Source organism: Pyrgilauda ruficollis, unplaced genomic scaffold (assembly GCF_017590135.1).
Source record: "Pyrgilauda ruficollis isolate IOZ18807 unplaced genomic scaffold, ASM1759013v1 scaffold55, whole genome shotgun sequence".
NCBI lineage: Eukaryota > Metazoa > Chordata > Aves > Passeriformes > Passeridae > Pyrgilauda > Pyrgilauda ruficollis.
Window position 1 is genome coordinate 3,024,210 of NW_024527155.1, and position 27,706 is coordinate 3,051,915.

Here is a 27,706-nt window from a genome sequence, read left to right on the forward strand (position 1 = left end):
AAGCAAAGTACATCTGGTCACACACAATGCATTAAACAGGAAAATGTAATGAATAGGTATTTATAATTCCATCCCATCACCAGCTTTAAACTTTTCCCATAAAAGTGCATGCCATTCCAATTCTTTCTGGCCTCAGAGTGTGCAGAGACATCCACACCCTTTCAGGGTCCAGGTGAGAGCAGAAGCTCAAAGGTACAAGAGACAGTCGATTTTGGTGCTTTGTGGCCACATTTACATGTGACCTCTTTCCTGGCACAAAGTGGCTTCCATAAACTTTTCCAAGAGTTCAGAGCCCCATTCAGACCATGAAGCTTGCAAGGCTAGGTGCTGTGAACGTGTGCTCATATGAATCTATGCCAGTGTTCAATTTTTAAATAATTTTCCATCTAGTACTGATACAATAATGAAAGAACTCTAAACACTGCCAGGACGTGTTTGTTTGTATTATATGGAGAGCATTGTCATTTCTGCAAGGCAACCAAAAACCTGGAAAACATTCTGGTCACTGACTTAAGGAAAACCTACCATTACTTTTGCAAAGATCTGACTTTCATAAAAAAATTGCATTAATTCTATAAATAATGCCTGTAGTTTATACAAACTGCTTAAAACCAGAGAAAATATAGAGGATTTGTTAAGCAATGCATGACCATCAAAACTGTCACAGCTAACAAAGGTAACAATCTGCAGAGACTAAATATAGGTACTGCTTTCATACTAAATATTTCTTCATTAGCTATTGGTATTTGTCCACACAAAGCACTTGTAGTTCATCTTTAATATTCTGAATGCAGTAGTGTGCTTAATAAAAATAATCATAAAAAGACTTCAGTTTTATTAACATATGCTTAAGTCCATTCAAGTCACATTATATAGGGAAACCCCCAAGAATTTGCATGTGGTCAATTCTGTAATAGGACTCAGCTGGCCACAAACCTGGAACAGAATTGGCCTTGGTTCAAGAAGATATGTGCTTGAATTTAACCAGGGAAAATTTTACTCATACAGTAAAGGTTTGGTTTGGGGTAGGTCCATTTGGCTCACTCACTGCCAGAATTACTTTTTCACATTAAAGCAGTCAGTAGTATATTCTCAATGCCATAAATCACTGGTGTTAGGTATCACTATACTGTGGCAACTTTGCTGGAACAGTTGGGCTTTGCTTTCGGTGGCTTCTGTATTGACCGTAGCAAACTCTGCATACGCGGTAAATTTCCCTGACTGCTCCCAAACCTGGCGTTGGATTACAAGAGGTAAAATATTAGACTAATACACATCTACAGCTAAGTAAAGTGAACGCTTTGCTAAATAAATGTTAGATCTGGCCATAATGGAATAGTTTTTTATTTATTAGTACTCTCAGCCTAGCAAAAAAGTGTCACGGAAATTTATCAGCCCAGGCAGAAATATCTACTCACCCACACTTTACTGCGATGATTGATGATAATGAAAAAACAAATGATATTTTACTCTCGTGTCAAAAAATGGGAAGGAAAAAAAAAAATCCACCATCTCAAGTGAGTAAAATCTCCTCAGGCTGGTTTGGACTGTTGGAAGCTAAGGACTGTTTGCCTGTAAGGTGTCAGCAGCCAGCAAAGAAAAAACCTAACATATCCTCCCTCTCACCCCACAAGGTCACTAGATGTCATTTTTAGATTTATTTGAATGGTTCAGCATTTATACTTCTATCATTCAAATGGATAAAACATTTGAATGTTGATTTTTTTTTTATTTTTTTTTTTACAGTTTGGAGTAAATTGGTCCTGAGCATGTTTTTCATTCTCATGAAATCCCCAACCACCCCGGGAGAACACCAGGCAGTCGCACCCAAAGGCTGCTCCATGGGTTTCAGGGGGAGCACAGCACTCATTCCAGGCTCCTGGCAAATGCCATGTTGTAGCTGCCTGGTTCCAAGCTAGTGAGAATAAGCAGGCACAAGCACTCAGTAATGGAGCAAAACCAGCGAGGAGCAGCGCAGTTGTCAGCAGCTGTGTGAAATCAGCAAAAGTCAAATCAATCCGCAGCAACACAATGTTTTCCCCAGAGCCCTGACTTACATATTATTTTTATAGGAGGCTTTTCCAAAATTGTAGAATTAAGTACAGCAAGAGATTTGTAAAACAATTAGAAGATCTACAGTCTTTTTCTTATCCTAACAATATAAGCCAGCACCACATTTTAAGATACTCAATAGTTCAATGTGAAACTATTCATGAAATGGATGCCATTTATGCATGTTACCAGATTACAAACTGAAATCTTGAAAATATCACATTTTACTGATGAATCTGTTGTGCTGCCTCTGGTAGGAAGAGGGACGCCTGGTATTTTTGGAAACAAGTGAATTTTTTCTCTTCCCTTCTCTCTATTGATAATACAGCACTAAAATGGATTTTTTTATTTGAATATTGAAGAACTGTACTGTGGTTCAACTTCCAACCGTAAAACAATTAGAAAAATCATTTGCTTTTACTGTCCTTCTCAAACAGCAGCTTTTTTTTATTTACTGAAAAATACCTTAACTTGAGTTACCGGGCTGGTCCCTCTCTTCTCATTTTTCATCCCAGTGGGTGAAAGTGCCCCTGTTGTATTTGGTGGCTGTGGAGTAGATGGCATTTTGGCTCCAGGAGAAACTTGCATGCTTGCCAGCTGAGCTGCATACAGTTGCTGGAAGACAAGAAGATATACATATATTCCTGCAATATTCCTAAAGAAAGAAGCTGTAAATGCACTTTTATTTTTTCCCACTGGTGTTTCTTCTCTTAAAGGATCTTTTTCAGCTCTTGTTTGTGGCTTCCCTTTCTGCTATTTGCAAAAAGAGAAAAAAACAAAGCCTGGAAAACTTCCAAACATCAATATATATTTTTTTTCATTTGACTTTTGCTGATTTTTCTTGATTTTTTATTCCTTCTTACTAATGATTGTCATGGTGCTGAGCAAACAAATTACACTGTGCCTGAATATTAAAAACAAAATTTGTAAAATTATAAGGCTATTTATGAAAAGGAGGTATAAGCCCCTGTCAGAAGCAATAATAATCCAGGTCTTTCTGTTCTTAGCAAGTAAGTAACCACTAATTCCAGAAACTTTACTGGGAGCTGCCACAAGAATGCTTTCCTACCAAAAGGCAAAGTTAAAATAGCCAACAAGGTATGTCTCCATCTCTCTGTACAATGATGTATGTTCTATAAGTGCTAATAATGAGTCTAGGCCTTAGAAGTTCCTGTAAATAGTGATGCAAGTCCAAAAAAAACTCCAGTGGAACTTTTCAAAAAGTTTAACTGAAACATAGATTTTTATATTAAAATAAACAATCCCAACCAATAAAAAGTGTTTACTGAACAAAACCAATTGGGTCCAATTTCTTTCCAGTGACCAAACTTAAACCCTCACCTTGAATTAGCATCATGAATAATTCTTCTGCCACGAACAGGGAAGATCCTAATCCCTCTTCTACACACAGATCTACATAAACTTTGCCTTATTAGTGAGAAAAAAGCCAGGTGGTTTGTATGTAATTTCCAACATTACTATCATTCAGATGGACAAATAAAAAAAATTACAGTAATCAAAAGCAGACCTTTCAGCACATGTAATTAAATGAAAGCTTAATAAAGAATAATTTGCAAGAGCCAGATGTGCTTATGTCATAATTGTTGCTTTCTTTGGAACAATTTTTCTAATATAACAAGCCTCCACAGAAATGAAAGTTACACAATTCTGTAAGTTCAGTGACTCAGTGGCGAGACAAACGCGGGCGGGAGGGGCAGAGTCACAGCTCAGGGTGGCAAATGAAAACTATTGTTTGTTTGTTTGTTTCCACCCCTTTCCAGTTCCACACAGGAACTACAAAAGGAACACAGATTAATGTTTTGAAATTAGTGGTGTTTAAATATTTTGGCTAAGGTACAGGATTTTTTCCTATGCTTGAAGGAAAAAGATTGAAAACAGAACAAAAATCCCAGCTATTGGTGAGGTCCTGGAGAGTGAAAATGAAGCCTTTTATACAACAGTAGGTGGGTTATTTTCCCATAATAATACTATCTTATCCCTTTTAGAATATTCTTGAGGTCAACCTTTGCTTGCTTAATAGGATGATCTGCTTAAATGAGAGTAAAAAGCACATTTCACAAACTTTTGAAATCCTGCATGTTCTCAGCTCAGGAATAATCAGGCACTGCACTACAAAAGAGATAACAAATAAACTTGTATACAATTTAGAGACAAAACCCAACCATTATAAAGGCTTTCTCAGTATTCTGTGGTTTGTCTATAAATACTTTTCCTTTTTTTTAACCAATTTAATTTCTTCTTCAACTGTCTGAAGAAGAGTACTTACACTTCACTAAAAGAAAACTAAAATTTTGTACTTACAAAAGTATGTTGCACTTTCAAAAGTGTGAAAGGAGTTCTGTGTGAAAATAAACTCATATTTATTAACTAAAGTTCAAAAGAGCTTCCTTCTCAGGTAAGCCATGAGGGCACAAAATTGTGGGGTATAAATTATTCTTTCTGCAGTATCCCATTTTTCATAGTAGATAAAACTTGATTGTCAATTGTGGCAACTAAAATAGTGTGGTGGGTTGACCTAGGCTGGCTGCCAGCTGCCCAGCCAGCCACTCTCTGCCTCCCACTTTAGCAGGATGGGGGAGAAAACAAGATGGAAAAGGCCACGGGTCAAGATAAAGACAGGAAGATCCCTTACGTGTTACCATCGCAGGAAAAAAAAAAACAAAAACAAAACAAAAAAAAAACCAACCAAACAAAAAAAAAAAAAAAAAAAAAAAAACAAACACTTGACTTGGGAAGAATTTATTTATTCTAATTGACAATAGAGTTGCCTGGCAAGAAAGAGATAAATGCAGAGATAAATACAAAGGCCCTATCCCTGCCACTTCCACTTGAAAATTTCTTGAAGAGATATTTCGAGATCAATGCAAAGATAGAGACACCTGACAGCAGTCAGAGCAAGAGTGCTGGTCACCTGAGTGCCACCAGGACCAGCAATAGAAACACCCACAGCATTTGCAGGATTAACATCAAGAAAAGTGGGCTGTTCTACTGACTATCCAGGAAACTGTTTGATTTTGGAAATGCAACCAGGAAAAGTAGAATAAAATTAGAATTTTTTCACCACTCCCCTCCCAGGGTGTTGAGGGCTGTATTGGCTGTAGTGCAAGTCCTGTCAGGGAGAAATGTTTCTAAGGGAAGACAGAATAAAAGAAATTTTATCATTTACGTATCTGCATGTATATATAAAACATGATTGGGTTTTTCCAAGGTCTTAGTACTGACTTTAGCCTGGCATTTCTATAAATTTATTTTAAAACATAAAAGCAAATGTATAAATAAGTAACAGCAATTGGCTTTCTGCTTTGCTTAAAACAAAGCTGTTCTACAAGGAAATACAAATACTGCAAGAATTCACAGCAGCACTAACTAGCAACATTGCTGTGTGGACTGAAAAGCTGTATGAGTTTTAAATACCAGTTTGTATGGGGAGCTAGCCAGTGTGGAAAAATATGTGCATGCCACCATTGCAGGGAAAAAAGGGGATATTTTTGCAAATACCACTGCTGTGGCTCAAAATGGCAATTTAGGACCTCACATTGAGATGGTCAGATTGTGAAGCTTCTATTTGCAAGATTGAGGAGAGGAATAAAACCCAAACATTGAATGAATGTTGACTGTTGGCTCTTAAAGCTCAAAAGCAAAAGCTTCAGTGGAATTTTTTCAACTGAAATTCTTACCTGCAAACTATTTCAGAAGTAAAAAAATTAAAATACCCTAAACCCTGAAGCATATTTTATGCTAACCACTGACTCAGGAGGCTCTTGATTACAAATCAGATATTCAAAAACACCAAGTATTCTTGACTGTTTTAAGAAGCCTTAAAAATGTATAGCCTAGTTTTTATTTTTTTCTCTAAGGTCACAATGTTAAATTCTTACATTCCTGTTCCCAGCACATAAATAAAAGTAATGCTGATTTTGAGTTCCTCAGTGCTCCTGAAATAATTAACAATTTTCAGCCCAGATTATTTAAGGTATATAAACAAGGATGCAGATTTGCAGTTTTCAGAACTAGGCTCCTTCTGATGTCTGATTTGACACCTAAGGGTGGGATTTTGAAATGCCACAAGTCTCAGGGCAATGGCAAGTCAAGTCTCACATTTAAGCACCTATGAACTTACAGGCTCACAGACTCAAGCACTTGTTACTAAACCCTATTTCAGCTGTAATCAACTAAAAATCCAAGGGGAATTTATAGTTGAGGTCACTATGAGTCTGAATGATGTTCATCTACTTTAAAAAAATTCAAACAGAGTGCTGTACTCAGCATGTGCACAGAACAGCAGAAGCGCATACTGATTTTTTTCCTGGAAATGGCAGAGTTCACACTAAGCCTTTGTTAGAGCTTAGACCTATAACAAATCAAGAAGAGTTGAAAAAGAAACAAAAATAATAATTCTGTTGTGATGGTGTTTTCTGCTTCAGAAATTTCCTACAGAATCTGATGGACTATTTTGATTTTACTTTTCTCATAAAAAGTGTCATCCACCTTCTACAATTTATCTAAAAAGCTATGAACTAATTAATAATAGACCATCTTGACTGATCCAAATGTTAAAACCTTTTCTAATGCCATCTAAGTTTCAAAATGCCTTTGTGAGATATTTTCATAACACAGAAGCATAATTGCCTTCACTGCCAGCATTCATTCATGCCTGGCCAGAAGACAAAGGCCTTAGGTTCACACATTGCTCTCAAAAGTTTCAACATTTTTTCATCTAGTTTTTTCAGCTATCTTTTAATAATCAAAATTCTTTCATTAGCTCAAGCCCCTTTCCCTATAATTTTTCTCTTGCACATCGGTCTGTGACATTCCTGGACATATTCTCTGCCAAATGAACACGACAATGTTCTTATGAACACAGCAAAGCTTTCTGTGCATCCAATGTCTTTCTTTGCTGCAGGAATATTCCTATTTATCTCTTAGGCTGCACCATATGTGTCTAAAAGAATAAATAAGAGCTAAGAATTTTAAGAATTAAATGTTACTGAAGTTGCACACAGTAAGGAAAATGGAATGGGCCATAGAATCATAGAATCACTGATGTTGAAACAACCTCTAAGATCACCGAGTCCAACCATTAGCCTGGCCCTGCCATGTTCACCCCCTAAACCACATCCCCAGAGTGCCACATCCACATCATAACCCTTTTACCAGGGGCTTGTCAAGGACAGGCCCTAGGGAAAATTGGTTTTGAGAAGATACTTCAATAAAAAGTGATGAGCTGCTGCACAGAAGAGAGGGAGATTCTTTAGAGGTACAAGCTCAGGGAGGAAATGGAGGGACCAGGTGCATATACAGGAGCAGAAAGGCAAGGGCTAGAGACATTTCAGCTGACTGTGGTGAGGGAGCAGTTGGTCACAGCTGAGGGGACATAATTCAGATGTTATTTTTGCAGCAGAATTCTGAAGAAATTATAAGAAAGCTATGTGTGAAACATGGAGATAAGAGAGTGGTTGCAATACTCAATGCAGCAGATGAAGTTTGGGTGGTGAAGGCTGGTCCAGCAAAATAAAATGCAATGGGTGTACTTGGAAGATGCATCACAAAGAATTTCAGTAGCAGGTGGTTTGCTTGAAGTAGAAAGAAAGGATCTGTTCTAGAAACTTTCACCCTTTTGCTTTCTTTTCTTGGGAAAAATGCTAAGTTTTATGAACCCTGATTAATTCTGAAGTCTTCCATTACTAAAAATGGAAGCCCTATGTTACATCTTCAACAAATACATTTGCTACAGTAAATGAAACTGAACAATAAAGCTACTGAGAATCAAGTGAGAATCCTTATTTGTCAGCATTTTAAATGAATTGTGCAAAGCTGAAATATCTTATTTATAGAGATGAAAGTTCAGCTATTTAGACAATGAGTAATTTGGTTTCTAAAGATGAAAAACTCTAAGGAGTGACTGCAAGTGCTGTTGAAATCCTGCACTACAAGAGGTAATGCAGTTATTTTTTCCATAGTATATTTAGTAAGGAGTGTTGCAAAGCTATAATACCAGCATTTTCCTTCCGAGTACATAACAACCAATAATAATACTTAGAACTATCTGATAGCAAAGGGCTTTTACAAGTTCACCAAAACCAGCAACATCTTTATTATTTCCAGCACACATTTCTGAAAGAAAGCTACTGCAACAAAAAAAAAAAAAAAAAAATCACACCTTCAGTGGGACTGCTTGTTTTTAATTATTGGTGTAGTGGTGTTTGAAAAAAAAATTAATGTCAAACAGATTAAAGGAAAGAGTTTCAGTTTGAAAAACTTCTTCTTTTGTTTGGAGGAAGAACAGACTAGTGTTCACACCCATGTTTTGGGTGTCACAGATAATAACTATGGAAATAAAGTTTCAGTGCTGACCTGAGCCCAGTGTCACTGGTATAACCCTCAGCAGTTCAGGAAAGGCAACCTTTTCAGAAAGCAGTGTAGAAGCATGAATATCCTACCCCAAAATTTCACTCAATCTAAGTGCAAGAACTGCTTCTAAAGTAATGTTAATTGTACTCACTCCTCCCATTTTTGTATATAAATATAATATTTTTAATTGACATGTCTTTCATACCAAATATGTTGTGTTTAACACTGCAGCTAAGTGCTTTACTACAGCACCACGGTAAGAAATGGGATTATAGACTTACGTGTGTGTGTGTGCATATGTATATATATGAAATAAAAAAACCCCTGCCACCCAAGGGTTGCTTTTCTCTTTGTTTTAAGATCCTTCCTACATACATGCTCACAATGAAAGGTGGCCTAACAGAAAACAACATTTAGAATCACAAGACAGCCTAAGTAACCCATCAGCAGCTTAACCATGTGACAAACCCAGGGGCAACTCGAAGGCAGCTACGGCGTGTGGAGTCTGCCAAGGAGCCAGATGCCATCACCAGAAAAACCCCTTCCAAGGCTCAGCATCTGTGCCCCAGCAGAGCTCTCCACACAAAAGGAGGAGGACGAGGAAGAGAAGGAAAGGTGAACATAAAATTGTAAAGGAATTGTACATATACATGAAAGCAACACTTAGTAGAATTTTAAAACACAAAACTTGAAAAAATCAAAGTTTTTGCTGAAAAAACCAAGCTCCCTTCAAGAGTGAATATTTTATGCCAAAAGTAAATGTTTTCTTTTGTTTCTGTTACCTGTTAAACCAGTATATTTTATAAATTTATGATTATGAAATATAGACGTCTCGGAAGCATTTTCTCAGTTTACCTGAGAAAAATGCTAACAAAGAAAAATACATTGAATTTTACAGACTTTTTAGGACTGTGGGCCAGACTCTCATTTTCATGTGTGCCACCACACAGTTAATAAATAGCTTAGTATTTAAGAACCAACAAGTATGCATCATCTTAACTCAGAATTTTATGCTGAATAACTGAGACTTATTTGGCTCTACATGGGTATAACTGAAAAGGCATTGATCAAGCACAGCTACATGAAACTAGAATAAAAATTAGGGAAAAAGTGTCTAATTTAGAAGCACAATAAATAAAAAGCAATAATTATTGAAAATACTTCTGTTTCTCTACAGAACCCAGTGTTATAAAGATGTGCATAGCTTTCTTGTAACAGCAGCATTTTTTCTTTCCCCGTTTCCACATGTCTAATACATCCATAGTGGACATAACGTTCTGATTTTAAACAGCCATAGATCACTCTCCTGCAGAGTCTGCTCAGCATTAGAGTGTGAATATTCTCTGTATCTTCCCCCAATACACCAAATACCTCTGCAAAAAGGCATTGAGGTGCAACACAAACAGGCAGCTAATGAATTATCATAACTAATGTCATAATAACAAAGATTGTTGCCGTGATTATTTATGCGCTTGCTGACTAATGTGCTCTCCGATTTATTAAAACCCAATATGTGCAAACAAACTAACTGTATTTGTGAAAATACAAATAATACATTTCGTAGTCACAGGCAAAGTTGGAGGCATTCAGTTTTCCCTTTACATTCAACTGTGCATTGAAAAATATTCTTTCTTATTTTACGAGCTTTTGGGTTGTTTGTTGTTTTTTGGGTTTTTTTAAGCTATTAACACCAGTAATTTCAGTGTCTGTCAGTTGCTATGGTATACTGTGTCAAGGGAAATTTTTGTGTGGCCCTAAATTCCCCTCAGTTCCTGTCTCCTTAGGAGAGACAAATGCCTGTATTGCTTCACTCTCAAGCAGCAAAGGAACAGTTACCTAATTTCACCACTGAATGTCTGCCAGTCCCAACTCCTTTCACTGGCCACAAATTCTTTGTACTGGTTCAGAAAAAGAAAAATCACTCTCATCTCTCCTGCTGCCCTGCTGCGGCTAATGGCCAGCCCAAACCGAAAATAAAAGAATCTCTCCACATTTCAGATACTGCAGCATGTATTGTTGTAGTACTGCAAAATAACAGCTTTATTTTGTTAAAAGGGTCTAACTTTAAGTGGACCATGGAATATTTATGGCTCTCAGTAGTCCTTTGAAAGAGTTATCTTATGTTTTTATGCCGATCATGGGTCAGAGGTTCAAATCAGCACTTCTTTCTGTCACTCCTTATATGTTTTACTATAATTTACAGCTCAGCAAGAGGACTCATAAAACAAAAGTGTCTATTTTACTTCAGCAACTAATTCTAGCTAATCAAAGCTTTCCAGCAAAACAACCCAGCATGAAACTCTGCGTGGAAAATATGCAGAGAACAAAGCGTTTTGTCAAATAACACATCTCATGATGTAAACACATATGTCTCTTATAGGAAATTTTATCGCTTCCACATTATCGGCACACAAAAGGAGCATTCTTGCTGCAGACCTGGTGCGACTGTGGAGCCATCGTCATTGGAAACAAGAGCCTGATTAGGTTCCCACACAGATATGAATAGATTTTCTTTTTTTAGTGTAATGCTGCCTTTCTTATTTCTTAAACAGACTAGTAATTGTGGCTGTAAAAACAGTGGATTGTGTTTGGACGATATTTGTTTCTTCATATTTTTTTTAGCTACCCAATGACACCAATTATCCCATATGGTTGTCCTCTTCTGGAAAGTCTGAGTTAATCCACAGCTGTGAAGATGAAGACGCACCCAGCAGGCTCTAAATCTGGTGGGTCTCTTGTCTGTTAATAGAGTCCACAGTCTGCTGGACAGATGTTAAGAGGATCTGTATAATAAGCCAGTGACAAAGACCCAGACTTCTTCTGAGGAAAATAATTAGCCAAAACATATATATTCTTCATAGTTTTTCATTTTTTGCTTCATCTTTTGGGGAAGAAAATTTGCCTTACTTCACAGAGGAACCCCATGGCACATACAATAGGTCCTGCTCAAAATGTGAATGGACTAACAAACCACATTGGCATGTGTTCTGAAGAAATGGAAGATTTTTTTGTCCATCACCCATCCCTATGTGCTGTGGGTCTTGCACTATTATTTTAAGTTTGGGCTCATTCATCATAATATGGGGGGAGCCCATATTATTAGGTATTGTCAGCCTTAAAATATCTACTTACATTTGTAATGTGAGGAGAAATATAAACTGAAGATGAAATTAACATTTTACTAGTTTTTTGTTAAAAGTTATTAACATTGCCTTTTCTAAAATAAAGGGACTACAGATAATATTTTTCATCCACATGCTGATGTTATGGGAGGAAAAACTAACTAACTAACTAACCAACCAAAACCTCAAAACAAACTGAAAAACAACAATAAAATCCTCATTTAAAAAAAGCAAAAAAACCAAAACACCCAAACCAAAAAAAAAACCCACCCAAAAACACAAGGAAAGAATGTGGAATGAGAAGACACCTGCAGCAAGATCCATGTTTAGAGCCTCACTAACTTTTTCCTACCCCCACCTTTTTCTCTCTCTGGCCTGACAGCACAGACATCCAAACCCCAGAATCTTTCTCAGTTCCAGCCATGTAAATTTGGAGAAATGCTACAGACTTAAAATACATGCACCAGTGCAATAAAGAACTAACTTGCCTTCAGGCATATGTGCATTAAGGTGCTCTTAAGATCACTTCTGTTTCGTTTGCAAACTGTATTTCTTGTTCTTCTGACCTCCTCCTGCTTCAAGACAATGAATTAGAAATGGCCATCAAAACAGATCTCTCTGCTTTGCTGTCTGAATGCAGGACCTCTCATGCAGGCATCACCCCTGAGATCAGATTGTGCCCCCTGGAAATCAAATTGCTTTGATTTCATTGAATTATGACATTTAAATACAATCTCTCAGCAACTGCCTGTTCACAACCTATTTACTGTAAAGCTGTGGACAAAGCCAAGAAAGAATGCTTAGAGCTCAAATGAATTACCAGTCACTGCAAGGGGCTAAGACAATGTCCATAATTTGGCACCTGGCAGTTGTCCCTGAAATATTGTGTTTGTTTCCCCTTAGGAAGTAAAGCTTATGGTTTATTAGTTTTGCAGTACTTTGACAAGTTTTCAAGATAAAATGTCACAAATCAACATATGAAGCTGCTGGGAATTTTTCGTGAGACAGCATGAATATAGCAAAAGAAAAGTTCACTTTCTGCAAAAAAAAAAATCAAAAACATATTCTGAAATTTTTACACAACTAAATTTCAGACAGTACTTTAGATATTTTATATCACCATAGAATACACATAACATTGTGTCTATTGAAAGAAAGTGACCACTCATCTCACAGTGTCAGTGAGTGTGATATTAAATCAGACTTTCAATTTTTTCCAGTGTCACTGGTTCAAAAATCTAATGCTGTAAAGTATAGGTACTGATCCTCAGTCCCCAAGAGAGAAAACTAAATTTTTGTCAGAAAAGAACAAAAGGTTGTCCAAAAGCTGACAGGGGGAAAAGAGTAACAGCTACCAAAGCACACACACAAACAAAGCAAAACAAAAACAAATTTAAAAACATATATACAGAATTGAAGGCCTTCTGTGTCAGTATGGATCTCTTACTTTCTGAAGAACAATTCCCTTGCTAAGCCACTGACTGGAAGGAGAGGCAAAAATCCTCACTGACTTGGCGGCTGTGTCACACCTCATTTCACTCTTTTTATTTTTTTTTCCCCTTTCCAAACAGACTGAGTGTTGGTCTTCTGAGAATATGATGCTAAGCCACTTTTCCTGTAGAGTTTTTAAACTGGGCCTCTGAGAAAGGGTTTGATACAATTCAATGACTGAAGTAATACCTTTGTCCATCTGAGCATTAAATGGCCCATTGAAATACAGCTTAGTTAGAAAGAATTTCAGCAAATGGTGCTTTCTAATTTTTATTATTATTATTATTATTCCTTTCCCAACAGATTACAGCCTAGATCTGAAAATGCAGTTCAATCACTTTTGGTTGCCTCTTAGGTCAGGCCTTTAGCCAGTGTTAATTAAATATAACCCCTTCAGAATACTGGAGGTTAAATGAGAGCAACAAACTGGTCTTCTTCAACTATTACCTCATACTCTCCAAAAAGCTGTATTTTGTTTGGGAGGGCCCTTGTTTAAACCCATTGGTCTTAACAATAAAAAATTTACTGGGAGCAGGGAGGGGGAAAAACATGCTAAACGCTATTTTATCCAACAGCCAGTAATCACTAAACATTAAACACCTATTTCCATGCAATAGACTATGTCTATTGTGTTTAAATAACACACATCATAAAGGAAAGTGCAGCAGCAGACAATTTAGGCTGTAGCAGCACATACAGCAGAATTTTCAACTTGATAAAGTGAAACTATAAAGAGTCGATGCATAAGTCAGACAGCTTCCATACCTAATATCCTTCCCTGCAGCTATTAGAAGTTCACATTTTTGTCTCTAGTAGGCATGCACATTAGTTTACCTACAATTTCCTGTATTCAGTCACATTTTGTTGTCTGTTCCCTACAATTTGACTAGAGCATGAAATTGGAAAGTAGCTGAAATTGTCGTTTTTTCATCTTAGTGATTTTAAATTAAAAAAGGAGGCTTTTGTGCAGGCCATTTGTTTGCTGCTTTGTAAAAAAGTTTCCTGAAGTACTCATAATAATTTTACTATCAGGTGAAAGCAAGCTTTTTTAACACATGGCAATTAGTCTTGTCTTTCTGAACATGACTTTACCGTAAATACTCCTCCTTGACTATCCCTTTGTCCCAAGACTCCTTAGAAGAACGCAACCAAGCGATAATTCAGCATTATTGCTGCTCCAGTGCACTAATCGCTTAAAGCGCAGCGAGGACCCTATGTTTAGTGCCACAAGGCTCCTCCAGCCTCCCGGCCCAAGGCAGGCTTCCCAGCCCAGCAGCATCCAGATGTCAGGAGGAATATCCAGGTCCTGATGCAGCATGCTGCTCCATCCCAGTATGGCCCAAACATCTGTTTCATCTGCTGGCGCCCAACCTGCCGGATACACCGAGGCGACCGCGCAAAGTAGGGAGTGAGGGAGGCCGGGAGGGAAATGCTGCAGTTGCACAGCTCACTGTACATGTCCCTAAAAATTCTATACCAAGCAGATATCAGGAAGGACAATGTGATAATTAAAAAAGAAAAAATTAAAAAACAGCCACTTTATACACCCCATATATTTAATATTTTTTTCCCCTAGTGGGGCAACAGCCCAGAACTCATTAGCTTCTCATTTTACTAACTTCACTCTGGTTCAATTCTTTGTGGTGTAAGAAAAGGACAAAAATAAGGAAAAGCACAGAAGCACGTAACACAAAGTGCTTTTTGTGGTTATAGCAACTGCTCTTTATAAGAAAGAAAATAAAAACAGCCAAAAGCACAACTTAAAAATGAGACAAACTTAGGCATCTCCTACATATTTATAATTTCCTGTAGATAGTAACTGAGGGGCTCAAAAACAATAAGCATCTTTTGTCTAAAAGAAAGGAGTATGTAAACATTGACACTTTATCTTGAGACACGACAAAAAACAGCAAACATTTTAGTTGATCTAGATTAAGTTCTGACAAGGAATAAAGGACTGCTAACTGTTCTCATCTCTCCCACTTTGTGTATCTATTCTCTTGTATTTTCACTCGTGACAATAATGGAATAGTTGCCTGCTCCCATGCAAATTCATTGAGTTGTTTATGAAAGCAAGATCAAAGCCCAAACTGAGAGCGCCTCTTTTCCCTGCTGCATTTTTCTCCAGAGGAGGACCTAATGAGAGGCTGCTAAGGCAGGAATCTTGCACTCTCACAGTGCAACCTCCCAGCTCACCCTTTCCCTGGCCAGCCTGGGGACACAGCTCACCTCAGGAGCACAGAGGGTGGGAGGCAGTGAATTCTGTCTTGTCCCACCTCGGCATGGGGTGAGCACCTGGACCCAGGAAGGAGGAATCATCCCTCAGACCTTCCATTTGAAAGCTCTCAGTGCACCTGAACAAGTCATCATCTTCCCTGTGCTCCTTCTGAAATGGATCCACTGCTGCTGCAATGCCACAGCACTTGAACTAGGTACCTCTGAATACAACCATCAGGTACTCCTAGTGAATATAAATGTGGGCATTAATAAAACCACTGTTCTAATAAAATATTGTAAATATCAAGAAAAAATACTTTATCAAATATCTATCACCATTTCCTCTGCAGGAACATAGAAGGAACATCAGTAAAACCTTTCTCTTAAGCACAAAGATTTGCACTCCTTCATTTAATGCTGTCAGATGACTGATATGCTACTTTTTGATCACAATTCTCCTGTTTTTTACCATGCACGGGAAAGAACACAATAGACTTATCTATGTTGTTGTCCCAGATTATATATTGTACTAGGCATCTTGAAATTTTGCAAAGAATCTTCCACTTCCATTTTTTATTATTTTACAAAATAACTGTGAGACACTCTGCTTAGATACCTATGGTAGAAAGCCAGTCACAGTAAAGGACAATTGCATTTGCTTGAAAAAGTAATTTGAAGTTTCCAGCAGATTATGTTTTTCAAGAAAAAATGTGAAATGTTCAAGATAAATCTGTATGTGATTTTTTTCTGTGTTTGCTACTATTCGAATTTGTAGCTGCTACTGGCATTTTTGTAGCATAAATTCTTCCTTACAAAAATTGAGGATGGCACTAAAGGTAAGACTGGCAAGCTCACCAAGGAAAGCAAGCAAGGACCAGGCAGCATGGCTCTAAACACACCTGCAATCAAAGGCTCTGGTGTTTTAAACACTTTATATCCAAAGAAAGCAAATAAGCAGTACTTACCTAAAGCAAAATATATCCAGATCTATCAGAAAAATATGAAAATATAACCAGATGGTTGCATCAGAGCACAGGTTTTTTCATTCACTTTATGCTATCCTACTATTACCTTCTCTGGTGCACTGTAAATCAGATTATTCATAAGGATTTTAAATATTTTCTGGTATTCTTTCAGAAGCTCTTCCTTAAAACTCTGGGTTTTATCCCTTACTACTAATATAAAGTATTTTTTACAATAAATGTGAGAGGTCTATATGAAAAGCAGCTACCTCACAAATTCAGATCATTTCACACACTTCACCTATAGAAATGTCTTCTGCACTAAAACTAGAGCAAAAAAGGAGGACCCCCAACAGAAGGGGAGAAAAATTATATGATTGAAAAGCAATTAATTACAGTAAGTTTGCTGAAGAGATGATAGCTATCAAAGCCTTTCAAATTTTGCATTTCAGAATTTCTGATATTTCTTTCAAAAAACGTTAACACATAGATGGGCTTTGTGAGAAAAGTCAGGAGTTTCATTCAGTCTCATGTCAGCAGGATTACAAGCAATTATGAGTAACTGCTTGTTGAGCTGTGTGAAATGAGTTGGTGAATGAGTTTCCTAGTGAGCACATGTCCATGTCACTGGTACGACTGCCAGTAATGCACACAATTTTACCTGAAGGGGTCTAAAAACATCATTATTCTCCTAATCCTATAGGAGATGCTTCTGCAATTGTTGCTTCTAGTGTACACATTCTAGGTCTGTCACCTGGTGGCACACAGGAAAACTGAGGCATAAGCAAGAAAAAAGGAAATCAGGACATGGGGGGGAAAACAAAATAAGGGGCAGTAAACCTTCTCCAGATATATCTCCTAAAATCTGGCATAGATTTGTGGGTTCATTCCCTCTCTGACCATCCAGATGGAGAAATTGTTTACCATGACGATGCAGCATTTCCCTTGCAGAACTGTGCAGACACAGAAGAGGGAATCAGAGCACTCACCACTGCTAAGCACATGAGAGGCAAAAGCTCAACAATTAAATTCCTACGTGCTCCCATGGCAGAATAACGAGACACCATCGCCGCAATAAACGGGTGCAAGTCAGGCAAAAGGAAGAATCCCATTTAAACTGCCTCTCCCAATTCCCACATCTGAATCCCCATCTTGTGAGAAGATGCTGAGGCAACTCTACATTTAAGAGCTGAATATTTGAAAGTGCTGCTTGGGATTTGAAACTGCAATGTTTTCTTACTTTTATAAGAGAGACAGTTCCTGTGGTAGCTCGCAGCCATTCTACAATTTTCACTAGCAAAAATGGACAGAAGACAGGGACATAATAAATATATACTGGCTCTACTGATCAGGAGAAGCTTTATCAGTCAGCTGGGGCACATCTGGGAAAAAAAGTCACTCAGGTGCGTCTCTAGCATCCCATTCAATTAACATACCATTAAAAATGGTTTGTCCCTGTTCAGCCTGCTGCGTTACCTGATAAGTCAACATAGTTAAAATGTATATTTAAATGCAGAAAACAGTGAAATGTTTTCTTTGTGCAGCAGAAAACAAGCCCCGCTTACAGGTACTTTAAAGCATTAGAAATAATTGTGCTTTACAGGATGCTTAGCAGATCGCTCACACTGATCTTTTACCATATATTTTGAACTTTCATGCACCTTCAAGGAAAATTAAATAATTTCCTTATAGGAAGTACACACAAAATTATGCAAAACATATTCAAATGGTGCTTATAAAAATTACATCTAAGAAAAAAAAAATCACATTTGCACCTCAAAACCAGGTAGCTGGGAACTTACTATTATAAATTCATTGGAAGATGATGTATTTTACACCAGCAAATGTGAATTTGGTGTAAGATTGCTGTGCTTTCTGAACTGCAGTGGGTGTGATGATACTTCAGCAGCAGTGCTGGGACTGGGTTAAATAGGTTATGAGGCCTGAACAACCCTTCCCAAGGTGCTGAAAAGAGCAGCAGAAGAGAGGGCCTGTACTGGATGAATGACCCTGGACAGTTCACAGAAGTGTTATTAAATAACACTGCAAACTGGTTAAACCTGGTGACTTGTTCTGTGTCTAGGCCTAGCACAAATGATTCAACTGCATTGGAAGTACTTTGCCTCTTTGATTTCTCACTTCACTTCCAAAAATGCCAGTGGACCTGACAGCACACTCACTATTCCTACACCTGAAATACATTTCCATTTGTTTTCATGCTTTGCTGTAATTCATGGCCAACACTAAAATACGCGCCCTATTATGTCTATTTCACTAGATTTTGTGACAGATTCTTTTAAGTCTCAAATAATTCCTTAATAGTGAAATTTAAGCATGATATGTGATCTTCTTGTACGCCTGAAGACGCTCCTCCCTCCTGTCTTTTTCAGGACTGACATGCAAACCTTCTGGTGTGCCTTCAGCCATATGCAGCCTTCATGCTGAGTCTGAGGAACAGACAGATGAATCCAATACTTTCTAGTTAGGACACTTTCCTAGCTCCTCAATCATATGGATTCTAAAAACATCACAGACCAAACACATTTTAAACAAGCAGTGCCCTGAAGGCCACACCATTTCCATTTCACCATCCGTAAAGCCTCTTCAACTTGGTGATAGCATTATCTGCACACTGATTTGATGAGTTTTATCTCATTTTGTATGAATTTCCCTCTTTTTTTTAACTGGGTCAGTGGGAGGGCATATGCTCTTCTAATCAAAGACCCTCAGAAATTAAGCAGGTGATGATATCTTTCGGGTCCAGGCATCTTTAAGAGAATTTTTCTGCTTCCTTTGAGCACACACGTGTGTGTTAGTTTACACCTAGAAATTCTAATCTAAACCACCCTGGTTATTAGGACTTTTAGTTCAGATTAAAGGTAAGTTTTCTTTTTCTCTAGGAATTAGTAAGGATGGAATGATAATACTGGCATATATTATTTTCCTTTGTGCACAGACCTAACTTTAAAGACATTTTTGTCTTTAATCTGGTTCCTGCTTAGTTCCTAAACAACCAAACATGTTAACATTGTCACAGGAAAAAATCCTTCATGTTTGTAATTTGTAGCCAAATTAAGCAGCTTGCTCTATGGTTATCAGAAGTATAATAAAATTCCAGAAACATACTCACTTGCAGCTAATTCCTGTAAGGCACACACCATATACATTTCTAGAAAGCTTGAAGGAATCCAACTGCCAGCTCAGAGTATGCCTCACAGTCAGCCTATTCCCCAAAGGGATGCCACAGTTTTAAAAGAGATTTAAAAAACCTGCTCATCCCCTGATGGCACTCTGTAGTACTGGTGCCTCTGGTGCTCTGTCAGTAAATGCAGCAGTAACTTATTTGCTTCTTACTGGCTTCTGAGTGAATACATACCCCAGGGAGGCAGCTTTGCAAAGCACAATGATTTTAAAATAGAGCCTGGGCTTTCAGCGAGGGGCAGCCAGTGGTTAAGGCAGCAAGAACATCTTGTTGACGCTGGGGGCTCAGCCTCTCCCAGTCACTTGGGCTCCAGCTTCTGCCTTGATATAGACTGAAGAGATGCAGGAAACCTCCTGCCATCCAGCCTACAAGCACGATATCCTTTTAAACATACAAGTTTCCTGATAAGTGAGTTGATGTCTGCGCCACTGAGGATCTCAATGATAAATTCTCCCTGGAACAGCATATGGGCCTGGAAGGCAGCTGTCCTGCTTGGTGAGATCTAAGGGTGCAAAAGGTGGGAATCCTGCCAGGAGCCTCATCCCTAGCTGCCAGATTGAAAAGTCTTCCCTCCTGGGAGAGGAGAGCAGGACAGGAGCCCTTCCCAAGGTGGAGGAGGGGTTGGGCATCTGAAGGGAAGAGAAGGAGAGCTGTGCCAGGCTGGGTGACAGTCTGGTGGCTACTCTCCTTCCTGCAGTGGGAGGAAACATCAGCCCTGGAATGAACCTGGGTTTGCCTAGAGCTGCTACAGACTATAGGAACCATCTCTTTCTTAAACATTGCCGTAAATTTTTTATTAAATAACATGACACCGTTCCAGTAGGCAAGAAGGAGCGTAACCCAGGCATGCTGCTTAAAGCAGCTATTGGAGGTGCAAGGCATGAAATGGGTGAGAAAAGGCTCTTGCAGCTGCAATGCTGCTGCACCAGGCTGATTACTCTGGCCAATGGCTCTGTTTGTTTGTCTGTCCATTTTTGCCAACTAGAAGAGAAGAGGGAGACTCCTGTTCCCTGTGATGTTACTGGGGGAGCTAGGAAAATCCTCCTGGGGAATAAATTAATCATAAGTGGTATTTTACTGCAAAAAGTCTCAATTTTGACGGGTTGTCCTTTCCTGATGAAAATCACTTTGCCAGATAATTCAGGGCTGAAGATGAGAAGGAGTAGGAGAAGACAGAGTACTAAGAAATTCTGCAAAGAAAGGAGGTCATATGGTAAAATATTGACTCCATGACATCATTTTCATTGATAGTGCCACTGATATAATTCAACTTGATAACACAGATATTACATACAGAGACATAAACATTCAAGTAGGGAAAGGCACAAGTATAACTATTTCATTGATTTTAATTAAATTTTCCCGAGTATTGCAAGGTTGGCATATTTTTAATTTTATTTCCATTAAAGGGCTTGCTTGGTCTCTCAGAGCCTTAATAAAATCTTCTTTCAACCTCCCTCCTTTCTCTGCTACAACCTAAATTTCTACATGAGAAAAGGACCAAAATATGTAATTTACTACTTCCATATGCTGAAATTTGCACACACCATCCCCTTAATTTAGACCACTATTCACTGTATCATAATAAGGAACATTCTGTTAAAATATGTCCACCTAGAGCTCAGTAGTCTTTGAATGCTAGATAAAATCATTCTATAAGGCTAATGAAGACAGAAACTCTGCCTGTAACAATATTAAGTTTGTTTTCTCTGGTGATTTGAAGAAGTGAGCAATCTGTCAGTAATACATTGAGGGAAATTACTTGTCTTGTAGGAATTCCCGCTGACAGTCACTCACTCACAGTGCTGACCCAAACATCTACCTGCTGACAAACAAATTACAGTGTCTAACTTTGAAAAGGTAACTAGCTGTTTTTAATTTTCATTGGTCTCACCAAATCTCTCTCATATTTACCCAATCCCCATTCTTCACTGTGTTAAAAAAAAAGGGGGAAAAAAGGAGAAAGGAAGAAAGAAAATGGAAAAACCCATGGTTTTTTGCATTTGAAAAAATTATTACTGCCTACATCCGAGAGTGTTATGTCAGATAAAACTGTTAAACTGTGTCTAACCAACATTAAGACTGGCAGCCCTGCCAGTGACTGACTGGGTGAGTGAACACATTACTGAGACAGCATTGTAGAAATTAATTTTCTTCAATAAAGTGATTTTTAAGGCTCATATATTTCACAATCTAAACATATGTCACTGTTTCATAAACAAAATAAATGGATTAAAATAATACATTACCAATATGCTGACACATGGAGATATTTTAATTAGAAATACTTAAGCTGCGTGATATTTAACTGCTATATTTGTTGAAGAGGAGCATGCATCATTTAGTAAGACATAAGGCAGGTACATCACTTTGCATGATGTGGTACCAGAATGGGACCAAATCACCTCCAGTGTGAGCTCTCACTATCAGATCACATTAGCCCCGCTGAAAAATCATGTTAAGGTTACAGCATACAGAGGAGACTCCATAAGAGCAGCCATCCACTAAAACAACTTCTTCATTGAAATAATAAGTCACCCAGATTCTGGTTCCTGAGAAATAATATTTCTTCACAAAGGGACACGTTTAACAACTTAGCTATTTAAAGGCCATATTTACATGACTGTCGCATTACATTGGCCTCTTTCCTGCATTCTTCTTGACTTACTTTGAGGACCAGCACTAAAATAGCTGAGGAAAGCAAATGTCAACTATGCCCTGAAATTTATACGTGTGAGAGAATTGGAATAAGTAGAAATGTAATATATTGTTTACTATACCAAGTGCCCTCTGTTCTCTAAAGGTCAAAAGCATTGTAACCTTGGAGTTACAGTTTCTGATTGTTCCCAGGGTTAAATACATTATCAAAATTAATGGTTCAAACCCCTCAACCTCCAGATATACGAGTATTCATGCCTCCATCTGCTGAACTGTTCAACTAAAAATAGCATTCTTTGGCCTTCCCTCTACTAATATTGTGCCCCTGAGGCAGGCTATGCAATGCTTCAGCAGTACACTGGATCTGCACCCAGCAGAATAAAAAAAGGTCATTTACTTCGTCTGCAACTAGAAGAGAGTATGGAGGAGAGGGATAAGATGGGAGGACAGAAAACAAATAGGCAAATGTGTGTTTAGTTAAAATTTTGTCTTTTTTTTTTTTTTTAAACTGTATTATAAAAACTTCAGGTTCCAGGAACACAGCTGCAACTATAGTTAAGATTCGCCAAGGATCATTAGTGTTATAAGCGATAAATTCTGAAGGACAAATTACACAAATAGTTTGGCGAAAGAGTTATGAAGGAAAGCTTTTTTGTTTTGCTTTTTTTTTCCTAGAGCTCACTTTGTTTAGGAATAGCTCCAGCTAGCATCATTGTAATGCTTCCATTTCTATCAACAGTTTATCAGACGTGGTTGAAAGAGTTGCGACACTTCCTTATTTATCTCCTAGACAGTTTTGTAGAAATATGTAAGAATGAAGGCAGGGGGGATTTTTAAACCCTAAAGAGCATACAGTAACATTCCTTGTTTGAAAGTAAGGACATACAGGTGCCACCTCTGCCACCACTGGCAGTAACTAGGTTCCTGCTACCAGCAGCATGAGAGCTGGAAAACCCATTTTGTGACTAAGACCACTCACTGAGCAAGATTGCTGGCCACACATCTCTAGGACCTCTTAATATCAGTGCAGTCATTTGACAGCTTGGGGAAAAGTTCAGGGAAATGGGAAAGAGGGAAAACTCCAGAGAAGGTGTATGTGAAGAGGAGCAAAAGGAAAATTATCAACAGGTTTTACAGCTCATGCTGGTTAATTAAAGCAAGAAGCTTTTGTTACACACAGGTATCAGAACTGTTTCACATGCCACAGGCGTGTTTGGTAATAAACCAGCAAACTATTCACTCACAATTGTTTGAGGCTGGAGAGGTGAACAGAAATAGCTTGTTTTTTCTGATCAGACTATACCTAGGAGAACTGATCCCTCATCATCTAGGTCCCCTCTCATGCCAAGAGTCCTAACAAGGTTTGGTCCTGTAATGCATATTATTTAAATTTTTGGCTGATTTGTTGAGAAAAGTGGTGAGATGGGGCTGAGATGCCAATGGGAAGTATGGAGCACAGAGTCTTTGTCAATGACACCTTCATGAGATCAGTATACAGATCAAAAGAAACGATCTGGTATCAATCCAAAGCAGAGCAAGCCACCAATGCAGGAACCTGGACTGGCATAAAAGTGTGGTAGGTGCTATTTCACTTCAGGATACTGAAAGCTACAAGTGAATATTAGTGGTATTTACCATGAGCTGATCAATGTGATCAAAAAACTACAGAGAATATGGATCAAACTGGTCTGTTGCTGAAGGAGAACTTTGTTTTTTTTTTTTTATTATTTTTTTAATGCACTACCCATGAATGTCAAACTAGCTACTTGAGAAACTGCTGTATATGATTTCAGTAAAGCTTTTTGTACTCATAGAGATACATAATCCACTGGCAAACATAAATATAGAATTCAGAGAAACTACATTTTGATAACAATAGCTTGAATAAGACAGAAAAATCATTAATTAGCAATTGCCCACTGGAGAAATATCCTCTGTGAAATAATTGCTATTGTTACATGATGTACCTCGTAAAAAAATGGTTCTATGTTCTATTAGATTCAGAGCTTGCATAGAAGTTGCCCTAACACACAGGAAAATGAGAACAAAAATTTTCTGCTACCTCTTACCCAGAGCATGATCATCCAAATAAAAGAAAACATAAGTAGAAAAATAAAGGGGAGATTACAAGATTGAAGCTGGCAGAATTTCCTTAGCTGGATACAGATTATAGAAAATAATTTCGGAATTAATAATACTGTCCTGGTAAAGTTGAAATGTTAGAGCTACTGCAAAACTCTTTTGCTTGATATAGCTTTCCCTCCCCAGGTTCTCCAGACATGGATATTACACACACACTCACATGTAGAAACAAAACCAAACCTGCAAATAAATTAGCTATTTCTCCCACTGGCTGAAAGGAACAGACATTCGTTTTGTGATCAGTATTTTTAAGCACTTGGGAAATACTCAGATACCATGGTCACAGCATTCACGTAAATAAATAAGTGGGTGGGGTGCATGGAAGAAAGGAAGCAGAACAGAGAAAGAAGGGGGAAGGGAAGCAAAGATGGAAAAATGAGCTGAAATGCTACACCCCTAACAGTCTTCATGACGCATCAGGTAGAACAACAAATTCTCTCCAACAAACACACCCAAATAAGTGCTCATTTAGGGAACACAGAGAATTGACACAAAGAGAAAATTAATAGTAGGAGTAAATAAAATTTAGTTCAGGCACTTTAACAATCTGATGAGCAGGTATCAGCCAAAGGTTAAGTGTTCTGTTATTTAAGCTCTTATAACCATGAAATATTAAAGGTTTTGAAATCCCATAGAGATGAAATTCAAACAAAATAGAGAGGGGGGAAACACACAAACAAAAAAATTCTTTTACAGCAAATATGCCTAAATGAAAATTTAGACCCCCAAGCCTGAATGTTCCTGAATTTACTAGCACACATTTTTGCTGGTTGTTCTCTCTCTAATTGTTCTCGTCATGTTTAACAACTCAGTCTATCATTTCTGCAAATTAATGAAAATGCATTATTGCGGTAGGTTTAGATCAAGTCTGATGTGCAAATATGTGGGTCAAGTTACAAATGGATCATGTAAAAGAAAAGAAGCAGGAATGTCTGTGGTTTAGATCCCATTTCTTTGACAGTTGAACAGTTTTCATCCTTTTCTGCCTTGCAGTCTTGTGTAGGCTCACTATTTGTTTTAGTGCATTTCAAAGGCAGCAAAAATAGTCTCTCTATTCACAAAGCTGATTTCTGCAGTATTTTCCCAACTAAAGCTAATAAGACTTTTGCTTCAATAAGTAGTCAAATACTGGCTTTCTAAAGATACCTGCTATTTTTCCTTTTGAGCAACTTCCCCTTTGGTTTCAATCCTGTCCAAGGTACAGTCTTAACATCACATTATTAGACCCAAAACGATTTTTCAGAGATCTTTGCCTGCAGAGTCAAGGTGTTCTCTTTTCAAATGTGGATTTGAGGTTAGGTCAGGCTCAAGGAGTCTTCTTTGTCAGCTCTGGACCACCAATGAGCAGAGGTCCATTAACAAGTTCTGGCCCCATTTTTTGCTTATCCAAAGTTAATTTGGCAAGACTATAATCATAGGGTAAAGAGAACAGGATTTTTTATCTGTTTTGACCCCTCTGGGAAAAAAAATTATCACAGAAAGGTAAGCAAAGTAGATATTTGGATATTAGCATGGCAATACTTTGCTACTCTAGGCACAATTTATTCCTACTTTGCTTCTGAACTCAACTCTAACCTAACTCAAATAGGGGTTTCAAAGGTTTACTTGTAAATAGTTACATGCATCTTTAATGGCCTTTCCTCTCATGTTCACTGTCACTTTCTTTCCACACATTTTAACTCTGAAAGCTTTTGACTGTTTCTTCATTATTTATGACATTGTTGTGTCTTTTCTTCTGAAATTAAAAACTTCTTGCCACAAGAAGCTAGCTAATAATATGGCACATAAATCTTTCTTTCACAACATTTCATTCTATATGTGCCAAGAATAAATAAATGGCCAAACTAAGTCACTAGCCATGCTTGGCACCTGACCAGCTTAATGCACAGAAAGGTTGAGATTACCTTAATACAGAAGCTAAAAGAGTTTGCAATTTATTGTATTGTCAGCACCACACAGTTTAAAAAAAAAGGGAAAAAAAAACCCAATAATGCACTTTTGTTTGGATACACTGACTGCTCCAATTATAGGCAGTGCATTACAGCTACAGAGGAGCGACCACATGAAAATAAAGTACAAAAATATCTTTGAACTTATCTCCCATCAACTGTTCATATAAATAAAAAAATACCATTAACTGCCAGTATAAAACACACAGAACAATGTCTTTCACTCACAGCATCAAGGTTGTCTGCACATTGCTGTACTGTAAGTACATAAGGTGTTAATCCTCCTGGGCTGTGCTCAAAAATTATTTAACATTCAGGCTATTATTTAGCATACAGCTGGTTAGCAGTTTTCCCCTAAAATGTTGGCTTCCATCCCACATTTTTTTGTTCTGGCACATACCTGGAGCTGTAAAGGGCTGAGTCCAGAAGCAGCAGCAGCTGCCATTGTTGATGGAATGAACTGCACAGGGTAGTTATCACCTGTCGGGAGAACAATGCGTGCAGGTTCAGACAATGAGCAGAGAATAGCAGCAGACAAGTGCAAACAAGGCCCTAGGATTGCCTGAGCTCCCCAGCACTCCTCTAAGCCTAAACATCTGCAAAAACAAAAGGCTTCGCTGGGCACGGACTTGCCATGCTCCCTTGGAACTTTTTTTGTTAGCAGATAGCTGGTAGGCAAACTGGCAAAACATAAATATGATACTCGTGATTTTCATTTTCAAAAGCAAATGTTCAAATCAAGCGTGGAAGCCTGGGCACAAAATGGGTCTTACAACCCCAGACACACAGATGAGATACCCCAGGAAACCCCAGTGGCTCCCACAGCAACAAAAAAAAAAAAAAAAAAAAAAAAAAAAAAAATTCGTTTTCACCACATGTTTCTTAAAAAGATTAAAAATCTGTTATAACCCAAGAAATATCAGTCCTGTTTAAAGCAGGGTGATTTCTTCCCAGTGTCAAGTGGCTCCTGGGACATGTATCCAGGTGGGTCAACACAGGTTGAGGTTTCTGGTTTTGATTTGGGATTCTCTGTCTTGGGACAGCTCCCTTAAGGTAGTCATAGAGAAGAACACAATTAAATCACCTTTTAACATAGCTTGAAATATAGTTTTAATTTTCTCTTAGATCTGGGGGCCTTCTGAAGTTGATAGATTAGACAGGTGCTCAGTTACATGAAGGTTCAGGTACTAAAATTTCCAAATTAAGTATTGTAACATGATGTCTTATAGTATATCTATGGGTGTTCCCATTCACTGTGTGATGTGCAGCACACAGTGCCATTTGAACTCTTAGTCAATGTAGGGAACAAAAAACCACTGAAATAGCTTAGCAGTGTAATTTGTAATATAAAAATGAATACAGTGATGGATAAGAAGCTGTGATTTAATGGAATATCAGTTTGGCTCCAACTACTTATTTAAAATCAGTGTTATATACTATCCGCAAGTTACATTTCAACAGACTGTGCATTTTTAGATATTTTTACAATAATCAGTCCATTTTACACAAAATCTTCCATGCTGAAAGCAGAATATAGCA

General features: G+C 37.9%; 1 protein-coding gene across 14 annotated transcripts in view; it reads right to left on the minus strand.

Annotated features, from left to right (window-relative positions):
* The window catches only part of SOX6 (SRY-box transcription factor 6), a 370,312-nt gene that overhangs the window by 65,056 nt on the left and 277,550 nt on the right, over nucleotides 1-27,706 (minus strand). For 12 of the 14 annotated variants that reach the window (XM_041481269.1, XM_041481271.1, XM_041481268.1 and 9 more), the window contains 2 exons: nucleotides 26,568-26,647; nucleotides 2,518-2,667 (listed from right to left, as the gene is read on the minus strand). In XM_041481269.1, the coding sequence (XP_041337203.1) occupies nucleotides 2,518-2,667; nucleotides 26,568-26,647 (230 nt within the window). The remainder of the gene's footprint in view (nucleotides 1-2,517; nucleotides 2,668-26,567; nucleotides 26,648-27,706) is intronic. The other 2 variants (XM_041481279.1, XM_041481277.1) reach the window with 1 other exon arrangement.